The 19809-nt window shown below is 40.3% G+C and overlaps 1 protein-coding gene across 9 annotated transcripts in view; it reads right to left on the minus strand.

Moving 5' to 3' along the window:
• Positions 1-4550: 4550 nt before the first annotated feature.
• The window catches only part of LOC109932287 (transcription factor Dp-2), a 189224-nt gene continuing 173965 nt past the window's right edge, over positions 4551-19809 (minus strand). For all 9 annotated transcript variants that reach the window (XM_048604636.1, XM_048604638.1, XM_048604635.1 and 6 more), the window contains 3 exons: positions 18929-19095; positions 8765-8864; positions 4551-6696 (listed from right to left, as the gene is read on the minus strand). In XM_048604636.1, the coding sequence (XP_048460593.1) occupies positions 6501-6696; positions 8765-8864; positions 18929-19095 (463 nt within the window). In that variant the 3' untranslated portion in view covers positions 4551-6500. The remainder of the gene's footprint in view (positions 6697-8764; positions 8865-18928; positions 19096-19809) is intronic.

The raw sequence follows: 19809 nt of genomic DNA on the forward strand, positions 1-19809 counted from the left end.
CATTCCATGGAGATTGAACTCAGTGAAGACCATCTTCCCATGAGTCCAGCCACACATTGTAATCAGTTCCTGTACCCCCACCACAGATACCTGTCTTTCAAACCCACCTTCCCCCAAACCCCACACACACTCATGCCCTCCATCACTCCACTCATCCATTCATTCCTTCTACTGCACCCCTCTTCCACTACTTCCAAAATGGATTTCTCTACCTTGCCTGGATGAGAGAGCTGGGGTGGAGCTTTGAGGAGACAAGCTCCGAGGCCATAAGACACAAGAGCAGAATTAGGCCTTTGGCCCATTGAGTCTGCTCCACCATTCGATCATGGCTGATGTTTCTCAACCCCATTCTCCTGCCTTCTCCCTCTTACCTTTGACCCCTTACTAATCAATAACTTATTTATTTCTGTCTTAAATACACTAAATGACTTAACCTGCATGGCCCTCTGTGGCAATGAGTTCCATTGATTAACCACCCTCTGAAGAAATACCACATTTCAGTTCTAAAGGGCCATCCCTTCACTGACATTGTGCCCTTGGGTCCTAGTCTCTCCTACAAGTGGAAACATCTCCTCAATGTCCACTCTATCCAGGCCTTGCAGTATTCTGTAAGTTTCAATCAGATCTCATCTTTCTAAACACAGAGTTCAGACCCAGAGTCCTCATATGACAAATAAAAACCGAAAGAACTGCTGATGCTGTAAATCAGAAACAAAAACAGAAATTGCTGGAAAAGCTTAGCAGGTCTAGCAACTGTGAAGAGGAATGAGAGTTAATGTTTCGGGTCCAGTGACCCTTCCTCAGAACTTCCTCATATGACAAGCCCTTCGTTCCCAGGATCATTCTTGTGAACCTTCCTCTGGACCCCCTCCAAGGCCTGCACATCCTTGCTTAGATATGGGACCCAAAACTGATCACAATTTTCCAAACGCTGTCTAACCAGAGCCTTATATAGTTTCAGCAATACATCCCTGCTCTTGTATTCTAACCTTCTTGAAATGGACACTCACATTTTATCCTGCAAGTTAAACTTAGGAGAAGCCTGAAATAGGACTCCCAAGTCCCTTTGTGCTTCAGATTTCTGAACCCTACCAAAGTGCATTCTTTGCCACATTATATTTCATTTGCCATTTTTTTGCCCACTCTCCTCGCCTGACCAAGTCCATCTGCAGCCTCCCCACTCCCTCTACTCTACATATCCCTGCACCTATCTTTCTGTCGTCTGCAAATTTAGCAAGAATACCCTCAGTAATGTAAATAGTTATGGTCCCAACATTGACCCCTGTGGATCTCCACTAGTCACTAGCTGCCATCCTGAAAAAGACCTTTTTTTATCCCCACTCTGCCTCCTGCCAGTCAGCCATTCCTCCATCCATGCCAGTCCCTTGTCCCCAACACCATGGGATCTTCTCTTATTTAGCAGCCTCCTGCGAGGCACTTTGTCAAAGGACCTCTGGAAATAGATCATGCCCAGTGACTCTCCTTTGTCTAACTTGCTCATTATCTCCTCCAGCGATTCCTGAAAGATCACCACCAATGCCTCCACAATCTCCTCAGCCATCTCCTTCAGAACTCTGAGGTGTGGTCCATCAGTCTGGGTGATTTATCCACCTTCAGATTTTTCAGCTTCCCAACACCTTCTCCTTAGTGATAGACACTACACTTCACTCAGACTCTTGAAGGACTGGCATGCTACTGGTGTCTTTCACCATGAAGACTGATGCACAGTACCTATTCATTTCCTTCATTTTGTTTCTTCCCCATTACTTCTCCACTGGAAGATAGCACCAACATACCAGAACTTCAGTGACAGGTGGAATACAACGTGGGAATGTGAGGTTATGCACCTTGGTAGGAAGAATAGAGGTGTAGACTGTTTTCTAAAAGGGGAAAGGCTTCAGAATGGGGTCAGATCCCACCATGGTGGGATTTGAAATCATACTAAAATCTGTAAGAGGCTAGCCCAGTGGTGATCATGTGTAACTACTGTCGACTGCTATAAAAACCCATCAGGTTCATCAGTGTCCTTTAGGGAAGGAAATCAGCTGAGTTACCAGAGTGTGGCCTACACATGACAGTCTGTTGAGAATCAGGGATGGGCAATAACTACTGGCCTTGCCAGTGAGCCCCATGTCCCATGACTGAAGTAGCAATGACAGATAGTGTCATAGTCAGGGTGTTATTGCTTAAACCTTTAATTAGAGCTAACCAGGAACTGGTCGGTGAAGGGATTCAGAGAGTTACTTATAGGGTGGCCCACATAGCTAAAAGGCAACAAATACATTCAGAAAAAGCAAAGCAAAAACTGCTATGAATTCCAAAAATCAGCAATGAAAACAGAAAATGTAAGGAACATGCAGCAAGTCAAGCAGTATGTGAAAAGAGAAATGCAGGATTAACATTCGAGTCCAACATTATATTTTCAGTGCAAAACCTCAACAACCCAACCCAAGTCTTAAACAAATTCAAATATTGCTTTCTTGCTTTTATAAAATATCGGATGCTTTTGTTAATGGCCTTTGCTACCTGACTCACTTTGAAGATCAATAGTTCTGCATCACTACTGCATCACCTGTCTGCTCCCCTGTGGTCTTAAATGACACACTTTCTTTCTGTCAAAACATATAACTTTACGCTTCATTCCATTACAGTTTCTATTCATTAGAGCACACCATCCTTAAAAGGAAATTGGATGGACACACGTTTTCACAGGGCAGGTTTGGGGAATAAGATTGATAGGGTTTCTACAGAGTTCCATGATGCAAATGGCATCCTTCCATATTGGCATGACCCTTTGATCTCATAAATATACAGCTTGGTAGCTGAGTGGAAAATGGAACAACCCTCTGATTTTCTGCACGAGGGACTGCAAACAATTCAAGCACAAATACACAAGGCCAAATTAGAATAAATCTCTGTTTATATCGTCTCAACATGTCTTGATATCTGCATTTGAAAAGGGCTCATGCTATGCTATTGTATTTTTCAAAAACATTTTCTCCCAGTGACCTTCAAATTCTGAATGTGGGTTCAGTCTACCTTGAATTGTGACCCATTTGCCCTCGAGGGCAGGCCTGTTCTTTTCTTACAGCTATTTTACTGATTTAATACAATCGGCTCATCACATATTGTGAAACTAGAAGAAATTACAGCTCACAATTAAGCAGCAGCCAAATTAGTCGACTATAGTTATTAGGGTTGTCTATGATGGAGAAATAGATGGTCCCAGGATATGGTAAACCGAATGCTTGGTAATGCTGAGCTGTGTGTGAGAGCAGCTGAGTATTTGAATGTGTACTTATCAAGTAACAGACTGATCTGGAATCATTAAACAGACTGAATCATATGTCACAACCATAATAATCAAAACTAATTTTACACATTGCTAAGATCTACTGCATGTAAACAAATTTTGCATATGGCATCAAAATAACAGACACATTTCAAACTGGACAAAATGAAAAATCTTATTTAAGAATCTTGGGTGAAGGGGCAGTGAAGACAGCAAGAATTATAATTTCCTTTGTGCACAGGAGTGGTGGGGGGTAGGGGAACACAAGAAATAGAACAGAAGAGGTGTATCATGGTGATTCAATAATGACAACCTGAGTCTGTCAGATATATTGCTCCCATCTCCAAGTTTACATCAAAATCTGGAGGCAGTCCTGGCTCAGTTGGTCACACTGACCCTCGAAGTCACAAGTTTTCACAAGGGCTTTGGAGCACAAGAAGTGAAAGTGGACTCTCTACTGCACTCCTGAAGAAGTGCTGCTGCTTTTCTGATGACAGGATCATGTCAAAAGTCAGATGACACCAGGTTATAGTCCAACAGGTTTACTTGAAGTTGCAAGCTTTGGGAGCAACCTGACAGGATGGTAGGATAAAGCAAGACTCCCATCTGGCTGTGAGAGAGAGCCTGTGACATCAGACTGGAAATGAACAGGGGAGGACCATGGAATCCGGTCAATATGTATCCAACAGTCGACAACACCAAGTCAGATTGTTTGCTCACTCTCACAGTGCCGTTAGTGGGAGTTTGCTGCTGCTGCAACATCTCCTATATTACATCCATGACGACTCTTCAACAAAGTATTTTGTTGCTGTAAAATGTGTTGAGGCTTGTGGTGGACATGAAAAGCATTGTGTAAATACAAGCATTTTTCTTCATTTTACAGCTTAATGGGAAAAAACAAAGGGAGAGAACGCACCTGCTTCCTTCCAGAATGGGCAACTACACCAGATAATGTAGTACCAGTCCAACTGTTACTCAGGTTATGTTTATACGTAAATAGAGTAGACCATAACAGCTTTCTGTGTAATACAGTGTGGAGCTGGAGGAACACAGCGGGCCAGGCAGCATCAGAGGAGCAGGAAAGCTGACGTTTCAGGTTGGGACCCTTCATTGTGCTGTCTCTGACTCCAGCATCTGCAGTTCTTGCTGTCTCCAAGCTTTATGTCCAAGCAATTTTCAACACAACTTCTCAACATACCATACAACTAATATGCAGATGTTTTACATATTTAAAAAAGTTCATTCAATTCTCACATGCTTGTCTTTAAATTATTTTATTCCATTTTCTACAATACAAATTTTTTTAGTTCATTGTCGAAATATTCTTCCCTGAAAACACAGGAAGCAGGTAGCTGCACCATCACCAAAGGCCATGCAGGTATGATCATCAGCACATTCAACAATGATGCCCTTATTTTAAACCATACCAAAAGGTATACTTTAACATCCTGCTTACAGCACAACAGAAGAATGTTTTATATATATGTACAGTGAACATATTTCTACAAAGTGGATATAAAACTTGAATGAAAAATTAATAACATGGCAAATTATTTACAAAAACGCAGAGTGAAATTGGTCTTGGACAGAAGTGTTAAACAGTCAAGAACAAACAGAGAGCTTGTCATACATTCTGGCCGACATGTTGTCAATAGAAGAGAAAGCTGGGTGGAATGTAAGGTAGGTTGTTGATTATCATCATTGCCTGCTTTACATTCTGGGCCCTCCCCGACCAATTCACCCCAATGTGTTCAGAAAGGTTTACATCCGGACACAGACAGACTTTGAAAGGAGAGGTTGGTGAATGAGAACATGGTCATAAGTTATTGAATTTTAGTGAGTATTCTGACTGTTGCTCTAGACATAGCTTACATTTTTATCTGATATGTACCTTGTTATAAAAGAAGGGGTTTAGGGGCTGATGAAGAATAGTATAAAAAATATGATACCTGGAAATATGATGGAAAGAGATAGATAATAGTGTTTGACAAAATATTGTTTAAAAAAGTCAAATGTACAAAAGTTCAAAATCAGAAGGGTTTTTTAAAAAATATAATTTTCTCCTTTCCCCTCCTCTCTTGAAATGGGTATCTCCTTACCTGGCCACACACCTGGGGGCCCTAAGTCATGCTATGGTACCTTGCCCAGGTGATCATTATTCACAGGCAATGTTTAACATTTGAATATTGGTGGACTATCAGACTACACAACGCATGGCTTCCAGCTGGTACTGCCCCCAAGTGATCTCCAATCACATACACCCCACTAGGCAAACTACAGCCACCTGAAGATTAGCTATGTCTGGATATCAACCTAGGGCACCATCTTAATCTGTGTGGATAAAACAGACCACGGATAGGTTCATAGTGCCACCAGAGGAGCAGCAGTGCTTCAATAAGTTGCTGATCAGTTTTTTTGTATGAAATAACTAGCTTGATCAGCAGACTCATTATCCCCAGTCTCTGAAAGGAGGTCACTGTTGAGGAATGTTACATTTGATTTGTTGCTCATTATGCAAAAGAAAATCATTCACACAAGTGAATTTAAGACTACAAACATATTCGTACTCATCTTTTTCTAAATAAACGTCATATATTAGCTCCCATCAACATCAGGGCTTGGTATTTCTTTGGAACTCCCTTGCTTCAGAACTGGGTGAACCCATGATTTTAGATCGGAAGTACATGCAATTTGCTCTAGATACTTCCAAGTCAGGAACTCAAAACTGCAACAGTCTCCAAACATGCGTCTATCCCAACCATGTATAAACTGTAAAATAACCAAAACAATTTGCTTTATCTCAACATACCCTAAGTCCAAAAGTCAATCATACAAGCAAGATACACTTAAACCGTGCTGAAATAACCAGGGTGTGTACCCTCACCAGTTTCCAAAGGACTGGAGTAAAGGGAGGGAGTAAAAGCAATAAAACAAACCAAAGAAAAATAAAATAGCAGCTATTAAAACTGTGCTGGTTGATCAGCTTTGGATCATTTTTTAACTGAATCTGATAATGTATCACAACAGACTAAAAGCTGCATCATAGGATTCTGCACATTCACACAGAATTGCTGTTCATTTCTCTCCCCCTTGGCTTTCAGTCTACAAGGGTCAGTCACAAGGATGACAACAGTGGATGGTGAAACATAGTACAGTACAGCTTAATAAAAAGCATGTGAGCAGCTTGAGAAGTATGCCAGCACACTCTTTAGTCTCCTTCAACAAGTGAAGAGCAGTCATCTTCATCATCATCATCATCCTCATCATCATCATTAAACGAGCACGGTGTTTCACCTCGTGATTCATAGTGCGATGTAATGCTGCTCGAGTGGCGACTTTCTGGAGCGAGGAGGTGTCCAGTTGCTAAGGCAACTTCCACATCAAGTGATAATCCAGGGGTCATACTGTTGGTTTGAAATAAGAAAATGAACACTCATACAGTAACCCTTTGTAAATTTTAATAAAGTGCCTGTTTTGCACCCCAGTGACAAGCTAAAAGTAATTGTTGTTGTATTTTTGGAACACAAGAGCAAGGGTAGGACATTCAGCCCTTGTGCCCAGTCCATTATTCCAGAACATGGCTGATCGTCTAACTCAACACCATGTTCCCAAGCTATTCCCACTTCCCTTGATATCACTAGTAACAAGAAATCTATCAATCTCTGTCTTTAATTTACCTAATGATTGAGCTTCTACAGCCCTCTCGGGTGGAGAATCTCAAAGATTCAGCACCATCTCTGTAAAGAAGTTTCTCCTCATCGCAATCTGAAGTGGCTTCCCTTTAATTCGGAGGTTCTGACCCCTGGCTCTAGAGTCTATCAGGGTCAACATCCATCTACTCTGTCGATTCTTTGAACAAATTTGCAAGATTCTATTAGATCGCCTCCGATTTTTCTAAACACCAATGAACGGGTTCCTCAATCTCTCCTCAGTTGGCAGTCCCACCATCCCAGGAATCAGTCCTGGGAACCTCTACTACACTCCTCTGTGGCAGATATATCCTTGCTTAGGTAAGGGGGCAGAACTGCAGACAATAATCCAGGTTCAGCCTCACCAGTATTCTGAACATTTTAAACAGTGACCACCTCTCTAATAATAGATTCTAGTACCTTGCTTTCTAGTGATGTCAGACAACAGGTTTGTAGTTCCCTGCTTTCTCTCTCCCTCCTTTCTTCAACAGGGCAATTACATTTACAACCTTCTAATCTGCAGATACTGTTACAGAATTAATAGGATTTTGAAAGATGACCACCTCCCTAATGCATCAACTATCCCTGTAACCAATTCTTTTAACAAAAGATGAAGGTCACTGGGTCCCAGGAATTTGTCAATTTCTAATCTTGTTAATTTATCCAACGTAGTTTATTTTTCCTAATATTAATATCTTTCAAATCCACACTCTACAAGAACCCAATTTCAGGGAGATCTCTGGTTCTTTCCTCTGTGAAGACAGACACAAAGTATGTACTTAGTTTCTCTAATTGCTATTATAAACCTTCCTGTCTTTGCCTGTAATGGACCCACATTTATCCTTGTTAAACATATCCTTTTTGATACCTATACCAAGCTTTTAAAATGACTTTTACGTTTCTTGCAATTTTATATTTATATTCTATTCTCTTTTTATCAATTATTTTATCCTATTTTGCTGAATTCTAAAATTGTCCCAATCCTCAGGCTTCCAACTTTTGTTTGGCAATTTTATGAGTCTCTGCATTTGATGTAATACTATACTTAACTTCCCTTGTTAGTCATTGCTCTCCTGTTTTTCCTGTTGGGTATTTTTGCTTTGTAAGAATTTATGCCTTTTTTTGAAAAACCAGTGTTAATTCTCTTAATATCAGCCATTGCCTATCCACCATCAAGCCTTTTAATGTATCTTTTTCCAACCCACCACTGCGAGCCTTCTGGAGGTGTTAAATCAATGTTTTCAGATGTTATTAAGCAGGTGGGACTTGATCCCAGGCCTTCTGGTACACAGATAAAGACACTACCACCTCAACACAAAAGCCAACTTTCTACTCATATCTTTATAACTGTCTTTTAGATTTGAGATCCTGGTTTCAGACTGTACTACACTATTTTCAAACTTATTTTGTTTATCTTGAAAATTTTATCATACTGTTTATTATTATTCCCTAATTGTTCTTTTACAACACTATTATGAATTAAATTTCTCATTACAGAACACTAGATCCAAGTTCTAGATAATACTAGATCCAAGTTCTAGATAACACTGGATTTAAATCTAACATTTCATAACATGCAGTCAGTGTTGTGCACTCCTAAAGGACTGTAATAGAGGCATATGACTAACAACTGCCAAGAGTTCGTAGAAATTACAATGGAGAAGGAAGAATGGTGTTCAACAGGTTAGCCAGAAATTTCCCATTGTCAAATGTTCTCAATTAATTTTGCATTTGAACAGCTCCAATGTCCAATTTATTCATAATTTACTTTATGAGGGTTTACCTGGACTGAGAAATGGAGGCAGATGTTGATAAAGCTGAGGCAGTTTGCATTAGATCTGTAGGAACTTCCTTGTTTGCCCAGGATGATCCATCAGCCATTTCTATCAGAAAAAGAACAGCCAGGTTGTAATTCTACATCAAGACAAATGGAGCGAACACTGTATAAACCAGTGCATCAAGATCCTCATTGCAAAATCAACACGGGAGCGATCAATGCAAGTTCATTGTGGTTGGCAGGTTTCCACTGCATTCCACCATGCAATACTGATGGAAGTAGAAGACTTGCACTGGGCCAAGACACTAGAAAAAAAAAACTACTCTCCTTCAAGTATTGTCATGAGATTTTTTAACATCCACCTAAGCAGGCAGAAAAGATCATGTGTTTTCTGAAAGATACCAGGTTAGACAAATGGAAGACTCCTCCCGTACAGCACTGAAACATCACTCTTGATGATGTGCTCAAGTCCCTGCAGTAAGCACGACAAGAAGGAATGTTACTGCTGAGCCAATACTATCACAATTTCAAAGCAGACAAAGGCATGAACATATGCTGCATTTGGGGTATATTTACACTGTTCTGCTACCCAATCTGAAACCAGCAGCTGTAATCTGGAACTGCTTTCACATTGCCTGAATGAACTGCAGGTGTGGGCACAGCACTGGTCCTATTGTCATCAAGTTAAATACTTAGACAGCACAGTGGGAGAGGTTCTACCAGAAATATTTAAGTCAGGTTAAGAGAACGTATCAAGTGCCAAAGTGATTATCAGAGCCCCCCCACCCCACAAGCATTTCAGTGCATGCTGGACACCACACTGGAATTAATTCCAGGAATCTGCAAGTCAAAGTAGCATAAAACTGCCTTCTCAAGAAGTTTCCTTCTACTTTGGTTTGAAGTCAAGTTACTCTTAACTTGGTTTCATGCTTACAGTTTAGCATGGTGCAAAGCTGAAACTGTTTGTCATGGATGCTATTCTGAGAGTAAACTGCAACCCAAGATAGCTTACATTCGTAACGTTGCTCCACTTTAAAACAAAATCCATTATATTACACAAAACCAAAAGCAATTGCACAGCTCTGACCACGCAATTCTATCATTTTTTTATTTTATTCATTCACGGGATGTGGGTGTCGCTGGCTAGGCCAGCATTTATTGCCCATCCCTAATTGCCCAGAGGGCAGTTAAGAGTCAACCACATTGCTGTGGGCCTGGAGTCACATATAGGCCAGTCCAGGTAAGGATAGCAGTTTCCTTCCCTGAAGGACATCAGTGAATCCAGATGGGTTTTTTCAACAATCGGCAATGGATTCACAGTCATCAGTGGACTCTTAATTCCAGACTTTTTTTTTACTGAATTCAAATTCCACCATCTGCCTTGACAGGATTTGAACCAGGGTCACCAGAACATTAGAGATAGTAGGAACTGCAAATGCTGGAGAATCCGAGACAACAAGGTGCAGGGCTGGATGAACACAGCAGGCCAAGCAGCATCATAGGAGCAGAGAGGCTGACGTTTCGGGCCTAGACCCTCACCAGAACATTATCTGGGTCTCTGAATTAACAGTCCAGCAAGAACACCACCAGGCTATTGTCTCTCCCTGGTCAAAAATGACCAGGGATTGCTTTTGTTCACTAACATTCCTTTCCTTTTCAAGAGTTTCTGGCCTTCACTTGGCACATCCACAGGGCTCCAGTGAGTCACAGTGCTCTGTGAAAGGGGAAATGTACGCTTGACCACACTTGACACACTTGAAACAGTCCAAATTTTCTACATGCTAAGTTTCAATCCAGTTAGACAAGGTTCAGAGGGACATCTGGCTGCTGTGACTACCTGAGCAATAGATTAGAGCGCAGCTGTCAGAATATCCTGTACTTCAGCTACAGGAATAGCTCCAACATAGGCCGGTCCAAACTGGACTTTGATATAAACAGCACTCCAGCATTAATTATATATTTTAGTTTCTGAATTACCCAAACCGTTAGTAAATCTACTTCTCAAGTAACTGTGGCTTTCCAAGAATGTGTATCTTGTTCAAAACTGGACAGTGACATGTATGCCCTGCCCAAAGGCAGATACTTGGTTCGTTGGAGTCTTTACAGGTCTCTCGATCCTGAGCCATTCCCCTCATTTGACAATAACCTCTGCAAGTTTTTAAGCCATCCAATATGCATGTTTTCTTCCTTCTTGTTTCCTGTCTCTTTTTGAAATAATACTCTGCCTTTCTGTCCCCTCACTCAACTTGTCAAAATCACCTTACAACCTCCTCACGACTCACAATTCTGCCTCGTTTTGGGTCATCAGCAAATGTGGAAATGATGCATTTGGCTGTCTCATTCAGGTCATTTATATACAGTGAATAGCTGAGGCCCCAAACACTGATCCTTGTGGTAGCACAGTAATCATTGCCTGCCACTTGGAAAAAGACCCATTTATTCCCACTCTCTGTTTCCTGTCTGTCAACCAATTCTCATCCATGCCAGAATATTTCTTTCAATCCCATGTGCTTTAACATTGCCCAATTACCACTGATAAGGGAACTTATTAAAAGCCTTCTTAAAATCATATACACCACATCCAGTGGTTCTCCATCATCTATTCTGCACTTTACATCCTCAAAAAACTCCATGTTGTAAACCCTTTGCATATACTCATATGGGCTCTGTCTAATCCCATTAATGCTTTCAAAATGCACTGTTATTATGTTTTTTACGCTAGAGCTAGCACTTTCCCAACTACTGATACCAGGCTCACTGGTCTGTAATTCTCTCCCTCCCTTTTTAAATATTGGGGTTACATTTGCCACCCTCCAGTCTGTGGGAGATGGCCTTTCCCATAGCTATCCTTCTCACTGCTTTGTTGCATCTTTAATTTGCAGAAACCGTGCTTCCTAAATAGGTGAATCATTGCACAATTCCACTTCTCTTCCTTCTATGGAAAGATGAGGATTTCTTGGTGGCTTTGAGATACATCATCTGTTATTGAGTGTATACCAATGAGTTGGAGAACTGACAAAGCCTGTGGTACAATGCATAAAGTAATTTTCGCACTTATTCAGGGCACTTCTGCAAACGTGGACAGTATAATTTCTGAGACACTGAACTGATTACCTGCTTCAAGGGTCCTACCGATTCAACCTGCCAATTAATTAGCATATAGATATACGTAGTTAAAGGGAAGTTTGCACAAGTCAATAAACATTAATTCTGTTACAATACCTCTGCTGTGTGAATCTCTTAATGAGCACCTCAAATGTTTTCCACCCACTATCACAATAAGAGATAGACTTTTCACCACAGTCCTTTGTCTGCATGTTTCTGAGCTCAAGATAGTGCTGCCAGATACAACCAAGTATGACAGGGTAAAACTACTTAAAATATTCCAACCCCCTGTCTTCACAGTTTACAGTTTCACAGTCTACTGAAATCCTAATGACAATACTCTTATGAGATAAAAACAAATGAAAAGTCAGCAGGGACTGATTCACCCTCTGATTTCCACATGCATCCTGTGGAGAATAATCTAGTCACAAACTAACAACTTCCAGCAAGTGCCTTCTGACTGAGGAATCATGGACTCACTAAAACACTGCAACCTATTTTAAAAGTGCAATCATTAAACATGCAAGATGAAACCCTTCCAGCAATTCTGTGCATATTAAAACTCTCCGAGAATTACAGCATCAGTGGGACAAGACTATTTTCACATTGGACATGCAAACAACTTCAGCTAAAAATTGGTATCTAAATCAACGGTGTAATAGTCTACTCCATTATTAAGCAAGGTTTGTGATAACAAGTTTGATTTTTCCATAACTGGAATTAAGAAACATATTTAACAGCACTGTTTTAATGAAATATACCAACATTAGATATGGCTGCTCTGGGATAAGGCAGGATAGTCTTTTAAAAATATAATATTGTTTAAAAATGAAGAAATAGGAGATGGAGACCATTTTGCCTTTTGAGCTGCACTATCATTCAACAGGATCATGGCCAATCCTCCATCTCAACATCATATTCCCACTTTCTCCCCACAGCTCTCAATGCCTTCAATTATCTAAAGATTTATCCATCTCTTTCTTGTGTATAATCAGTGATGCAGTCTCTACAGCCTTCTGCAGTAGAAACTGCAACAGGCTGACCATTCTCTGAATAAAGAAATGCTTCCTTGTCTCAGTCTTAAATTGCCTACTCCACATCCTCACTGTGCATCAAATCTGTCCAGCCCTGTCAGAATTCTTATGTTTCATTCAGATCTCCTCGCATCCTTCTAAACTCTCATGAACTCTCAAGAACAGAAACTGGTGGAAAAACTCAGCAGTTCTGGCAGCACCTGTGGAGAGAATGCAGAATTAATGTTTGGGGTCGGTGATCTTTCTCCAGAAGCCCTGATTATGATTTCCAGCATTTGCAGTTCTTTCAGTATTCTGTCTCATGAATAGAGGCCCTGTTGAACCTACCTCTCCTCATACAACACTCCTGCTATCTCTGGTATCAGCCCAATGAACCCCTGCTGCACTCTGTCAATGCCAGGCATTTCGTTTCTCAGGAAGGGAGACCAAACCTGAATGCAATACTTATATGTGATTTCACCTAGGCACTGTATAATTGCAGTAAAACATCTCTATTTCCGAACTCAAATCCTCTTGCCATGAAGGCCAATATTCTACTTGTCTTCCTAACTGGTTGCTGCAACTGCCTGTCTCTATTCATCAAATGGTATACAAGACATTCAGATGCCTTTGTGTACTCATACTTCTCAATACATCGCAATTTAAATAATTCTCTGGTTTCCTGTTTTTCATACCAAAGTGTATGACTTCACGTTTATCCACATTATACTACATGTGCCATGTGGTTGCCCACTCACTCAACTTGCCTAACCACCTTTCATCCTCCTCATTACTCACAACTGTACCCAGTATTGTGCTGTCAGCAAACACGAATACTGCATTTGGTTCCTTCATGCAGGTCATTTATACCTGTCATGAATAGCTGGAGCCCGAGCATTAACTCTTGAAGTACCCCATTTGTTATTGCCCACCAATTGGAAACAGACACATTTATTCCAACTCTCCTCTTCCTGTCTGTCTACAAATTCTCAAGACATGCCAGTATATTATGCCCAATCCTATGTGCTTTAATTTAGGATACTTGTGGGACCTTATCAAAAATTTTCTTGAAAGTTAAATATCCATCTGCTCCTCTAGTTACATTCTGCAAACGAAACTTATCAGAACAATACCAAGATTGAATAACTACTGTTAAAAGGGAGAAAATACTGAAACTGGGATTGTTCTTTGTAGAACACTGGAAGTTAAGAGGAGATTTAATAGAGGCAGTTAAGGAAATTGGCAAAAGAACCAGACGGCAGCTCAGAAGTGTTTTTTTTTTCAAATCAATTATCATCATGATCTGACATGCATTGAGTGAAATCAGTGGTGTAAGAAGATTTACTAGTAATATTCAGAAGGGAACTATCTATACATTTAAAAGGAAAAATGCAGGGCTTTGGGAAAACAATGAGAATGAGATTAATTAGATAGGTTGTTCAAAATGCCAGTACAGACATGATGGGCTGATTGGCCTCTTTCTCCGTTGTAGATTTGTAGGATAATATGCAAGATCATATCTCAGCAACTATCAACTGAATTATTTTGAAAATATAATCACACTCCTGACCCACCTCACACAGTGAACAGGGTGAATTCAGAGCAATCTTTCACACATTCTGGAACCATTTCCACTGGAAATAGCTCTGCAATATGAAATACACTCCTGATCACCCAACATTTGTCGAAATTTATACTCTGTTTGCGTCACAGCACAACGTGCTTGATTCCTTGAGAACTGATCCAAATTCTAATTAACCTACAGCCATTACATAACAAAATGCATACGCTTCCTACACTTTTTGTGCTGTGTCTAACATGCTCACAGACTTGCCCTAAATATTTGCTCTTATTGTAGTTACTCTGCTTTTCACACAAATCTATTAAAACACCTTCAAGATTGCTTCTCACAAAGAGAAACTCAGCAGAATTCGAGTTCAGTAGCTTTCAGCAGGCACAAAATAAATGATAATAAATTCAGAAGAAAAGAAGAGAATCGTAAAGAACATTCTCTGAATGTCAATTGGGAATGGGTTACTAAGAGTTGCCATGGTAGCTACCGGAGCTGCTGGAACTAAATAGCCTCTGTTTCTTCACCCCCTACCTTAATGAAACAAAGGAGTTTTTGACAAAGCTTTGAATTTCTCTTAGTATTTCCTTTCTCTAGCTGGCAATTATATGCTCAGAGAATCTAACCGCACCCCCGCAAAAAAAAAATCTACTGAAATACATGCAGCGTCAACAAAATTAACTGATTGTGAGAGGTGACGCATATAATTATACATTCCCTCATCAGCTGTACAAATCAACAATACTGCATTTCAGCATCGGCATGTGAGAAAATGGGTGTCAGTATAATATTTTCAAATTTGTAAACCAGTTCAAAAAGGCAAAAAATGGGGTCCCATCACAATTCCTGGAAATAGAACTGCCTCAAAGCACTGTTGCAGTATGAGCCAGGCCTGTTCAAAAAGGGCATTCATAGCAGCAGTGATGGGATCTATTTAAAGCCAAGTGGCTATTGAAACTGACAATGTCACAACAGAATTTATGACTGCAGTACCTTTGTTTCCCAGACCTTTTATAGGGAGGGAGAACACTTTTAATAGCTGCACAATAATTAAGACCTGTTTTTAAAACGTGATTTCTGCGAGCCCTGGACAACAAGCCAGTTGTAATTTGCATTAACGAGGCACTCCTCGTACCCCAACACCCAATAAATCTATACTCTCAACAGAATGATACTTTTCATTCACTCAATGCATACATAATTCCTCATATCCAAGATTAGAATGACATTTGTAAGTCAATCAACTTGAGAAAGATGCATTAGATAGCATCTTTTACAAATTCAGGATATCCCAAAGCATTTCATAGACAAATGAGTACTGTTGAAATGTCGTTGTTGTAATGCAGGAAATGCAGCAACTAATTTATGAACAGAGTCCCAATGAACAGTTCTGAGGAAGGGTCACCAGACCCGAAACATGAACTCTGATTTTTCTTCACAGGTGCTGCCAGACCTGCTTAGCATTTCCAGCAACTTGTGTTTTTGTCCCACGGAACAGAAATATGACTGATGATCAGATAACTTGTTTCAGTGATGCTGGTTGAGGGAGTGCAGGTGGTCAGGACACCAGAGAGAAATCCCATTCCAGCATGAAAATCTTTCACAATTAGAACTGCTTTGGCAGAATTTCACTTTCTGGATGTGATGGGCAAAAATTCCGAAGGGATTGAAATAAACTCTGACATACTAAAATTGGATGAGATGTTCCTTTTCAACTAATTTAATGGGGACACTGTGTTGTCAAAGGTGTTGTCTTTTGGCCAATATTTTAAATTAAGACATTATGCTTTGTTAACATTCTTGGGAAGTGGGCGTTGCCAGCTAGGCCAGCTTTTACTGCTCTTCCTTAATTACCCTGAAGAAGGTGCTGGTGAGCTGCCTTCTTAAACTGCTGTAATGTAGGAGCATCCACTGTGCTGCTGGGAGGGAGTTCCAAATGTTTTGTAGATGCAAAAGATCATATAGTATATATTGGAAAAAAAAAATCAGGAAAAGATGTTACTATCTTGTTCAGTATTTCATGCTCAACATTGATTAGTTGTCCATTAATTTACTTGCTGTTTGTGCAACATTCCTGTATGCAAACAAACTTTTGTCATCACAACTATAATAATAAAGAGTTCAAAAATACATTTGTTGTTTAAGATGTATTTTGGGATATTCTGTGACACTGTATAAATGCAACTTCATTTCTTGTCGCAATACTATCCTTAGCAAGGCTTTCCTCTTTCAGAGGTATGTAGAATTGGTAGTAAATAGTAAGGAGGATAGCTTTAGACTACAAAAGGCTGGCGACGGACTGGTCAGATGGGCTGATCAGTGGCAAAGGGGTGGCACAGTGGATCAGTGTTTACACTGCTGCCTCACAACGCCAGGGACCCGGATTCAATTCTAGCCTTGAATAACTGTCCGTGTGGAGTGTGCACATTCTCCCTGCGTCTGTGTGGGTTTCCTTCAGGTGCTCTGGTTTCCTCCCACAGCCCAAAAGGTGTGCAGGGGTTAGGTGGATTAGCCGTGATAAATGCGGAGTTACAAGGTTTAAGGTTTTTTTTGGAGGGGGGGGTGCTGGGTCAGGGTGGGATGCTCTGCCAAACGTCCTCTTTCCACACCGTAGGGATTGTATGAAATTGAATTCAAATCAGGATAAATCTGACGTGATGCAATAGAACAGCATAAACAAATCAAGGGGATACAGGATGTACAGTAGAACCCTGGGCAACACAGAGGGACTTTGGTGTGCATGTAAACAAGTCCCTTAAGAGATCGGGACAGGTGGATTAAGTGGTTAAGGGGGCATATTGGATATTCGCCTTTATTAGTAAAGGCACTGAGTTAAGAGCAGGGGGAGGTGATGCTGGAACTGTATGAAACATTGCTGAGGCCACAGCTAGAGTATTGTGTGCAGTTCTGGAATCCACATTATAGGAGGGATGTGATAGCACTGGAAAGGGTAAGGATATTGCCTAGGCTGGAGAGTTTCAGTAATGAAGAGAGATTGGACAGACTGGGGTTGCTTTCGTTAGAGCAGAGGAGATTGAGAGGGGACATGATTGAGATGGATAAAATTTTGAGGGGCGCAGACAGGGTGGACAAAAGGAAACTTTTCCCCTTGATGGAGGGATCAATGACCAGGGACCATAGATTTAAGGGAAGGGGCAGAAAGTTTAGAGATGTGAGGAAAACCTTTTCACTCAGAGGGTGGTGGGAGCCTGGAACTCGCTGCCTGTAATGATGGTAGAGACAGAAATCCTCATCATACTGAAGAAATATTTAGATATGCACTGTGATGCTAAGGCATATAAGACTCTGGGCCAAATGTTGGAAAATGGGATTGGAATAGTTAGGTGCTTGTTTTTGACTGGCATGGACATGATGGGCCAAAGGGTCTTTATCTGTGCTGCAGATCGCTATGACTCTAATAGCTCCAATTTTTTCTAGAATATTTAATGATTATCTAGTGCATAAGCTCAACTACACACGCACATCATCATTTGAATGGGCAGCCTCTGGGTGAGATGGAAGTCTAGCTCACCTTTTGCAGGAGGAAATCAACTCAGACAGCAACCTCCTAATTTCTATGCCTAACTGCATACCCACCATCAAAGGAAGTTGCTTTCCAATTTACTCTTTCAGTATGGTGAGTAGCTTCATCATGATTTTTACGACATTTAGAGTGATCCATTAAACAGGATCTTGCTGCATGAAAGGAGGAATGTGGGTGTGTGATGAGTAAAAGATATTTAAGAGTGAGTTAGCCTAACCACTAATACACTGCATCCTGAGATTTCTTTTATTAGATTTTACTTCCCTCCGAAACATTTACAATGTTTGATATTTTTATGATAATACATTTTAATATTTTGAGGAGTTATTACATCTTCCTGAGGAAAATTAGACATTTTTTCTATTTCAGGAGTAGAAAGCAGAGGCTATCTGGTTATCAGGTTTTGTTTGCAAAGATGATTCTGCAGTTAGTTGAAACATAAAATATTCTCAATATTACAGGATATTCATATAATATTTCAAAATTAGCCTGGATAGGAATGCACCAAGCCCAAGTTGATCAAAGCCTCCTCTCTCCAAAAAGGCTTAAACGAAGCCAGTCTGGGGTACTTCTAGCTATTTCCTGGCAAGCAAAGTCCACAACAGAAAGGACAATGGTTTAGCAGATAGATTGAGGTGCCAGAAAAACAATTGTTACATTACATAGACACATAATGGCAAGACTTGCTTTGTCCAGCACAGGGCAAATGTCCGAGATTGAAACCAGTATGTATTTGCTAATAGTGTGTATCTAAAGTGCAAAACATAAGCACAAAGGTTATGAAATGATTGCAACAAGCCAAAACTGACATGAAAATTGCTGGTGGCTTTGAATAAGGTAATTTTACTTGCAAATTGAAGCAGTTTGCAACATAAATATAATGGATAGAGTAAACCTTCAAGCAGTCATTTAAAAAAAAATCCTGCGGTACTACTGACCTGCAACATACGGCTGCAAAACCTTTGGCACCAATGAGTTGGCAGTTTTCAGATTTTCTGGTGTACATTTACCAGACTCCAAGCCAAAGGACATTCCCATACGTTTTAGTACTTCAATATCATCATGAATCTCAAATGTGTTGTCAAAGTTGAACAGATATTCAAACCTGAGAGAGTTCACAAAAATCAAATGCTTTAAAACGAAATGAACAGAGCAGTTGATTATAAAACCACAGCTGTTCAGTTTGCATTAACATTTGCCTTGGTATTGAAATATATAAGAGAATAATTGCTTGATAAAACAGAACTTGACTACAGCTGGGAAACTATTGCTGCTAAAGCTTTCAATTTTGCATCCACCAGGCCAGAATCACAAGAAGACCAACTCTCACAGGGAAGGGAATTCATACTGCATAGCAAGAGGGTGCTGGTCAGTTGGTAAATGGGGTCTGATTGACAGAGATGTTATTATAGAGAATTCATGAGGAAATAGTTAACGGTCAGGCTTGAGTTTAAATTCAAATCAGACAAATCAACTGGTCAAGCCACTGCCATGGTGAATGTACCAGTGAATAGATGTCCTCCAAGTTTTTCTTTTTTTTTAAAATTATTCATTCACAGGACGGGGGCATCGCTCGCCAGGCCAGCATTTATTGCCCATTCCTAATTTCCCAGAGTCAAATACATTGGAGTCATATGTTGGCCAGACCAGGTAAGGATGGCAGATTTCCTTCCCTAAACGACATTAGTGAATCAGATTTTTTTTCTGACAATGACAATGGATTAATGGTCAGCATTAGGCTCTTAATTCCAGATATATTTATTGAATTCAAATTCTACCATCTGCTGCGGCAGGATTCAAATGCAGGTTCCCAGAACAT

The sequence above is a fragment of the Rhincodon typus genome, chromosome 13 (assembly GCF_021869965.1).
Source record: "Rhincodon typus isolate 14 chromosome 13, sRhiTyp1.1, whole genome shotgun sequence".
NCBI lineage: Eukaryota > Metazoa > Chordata > Chondrichthyes > Orectolobiformes > Rhincodontidae > Rhincodon > Rhincodon typus.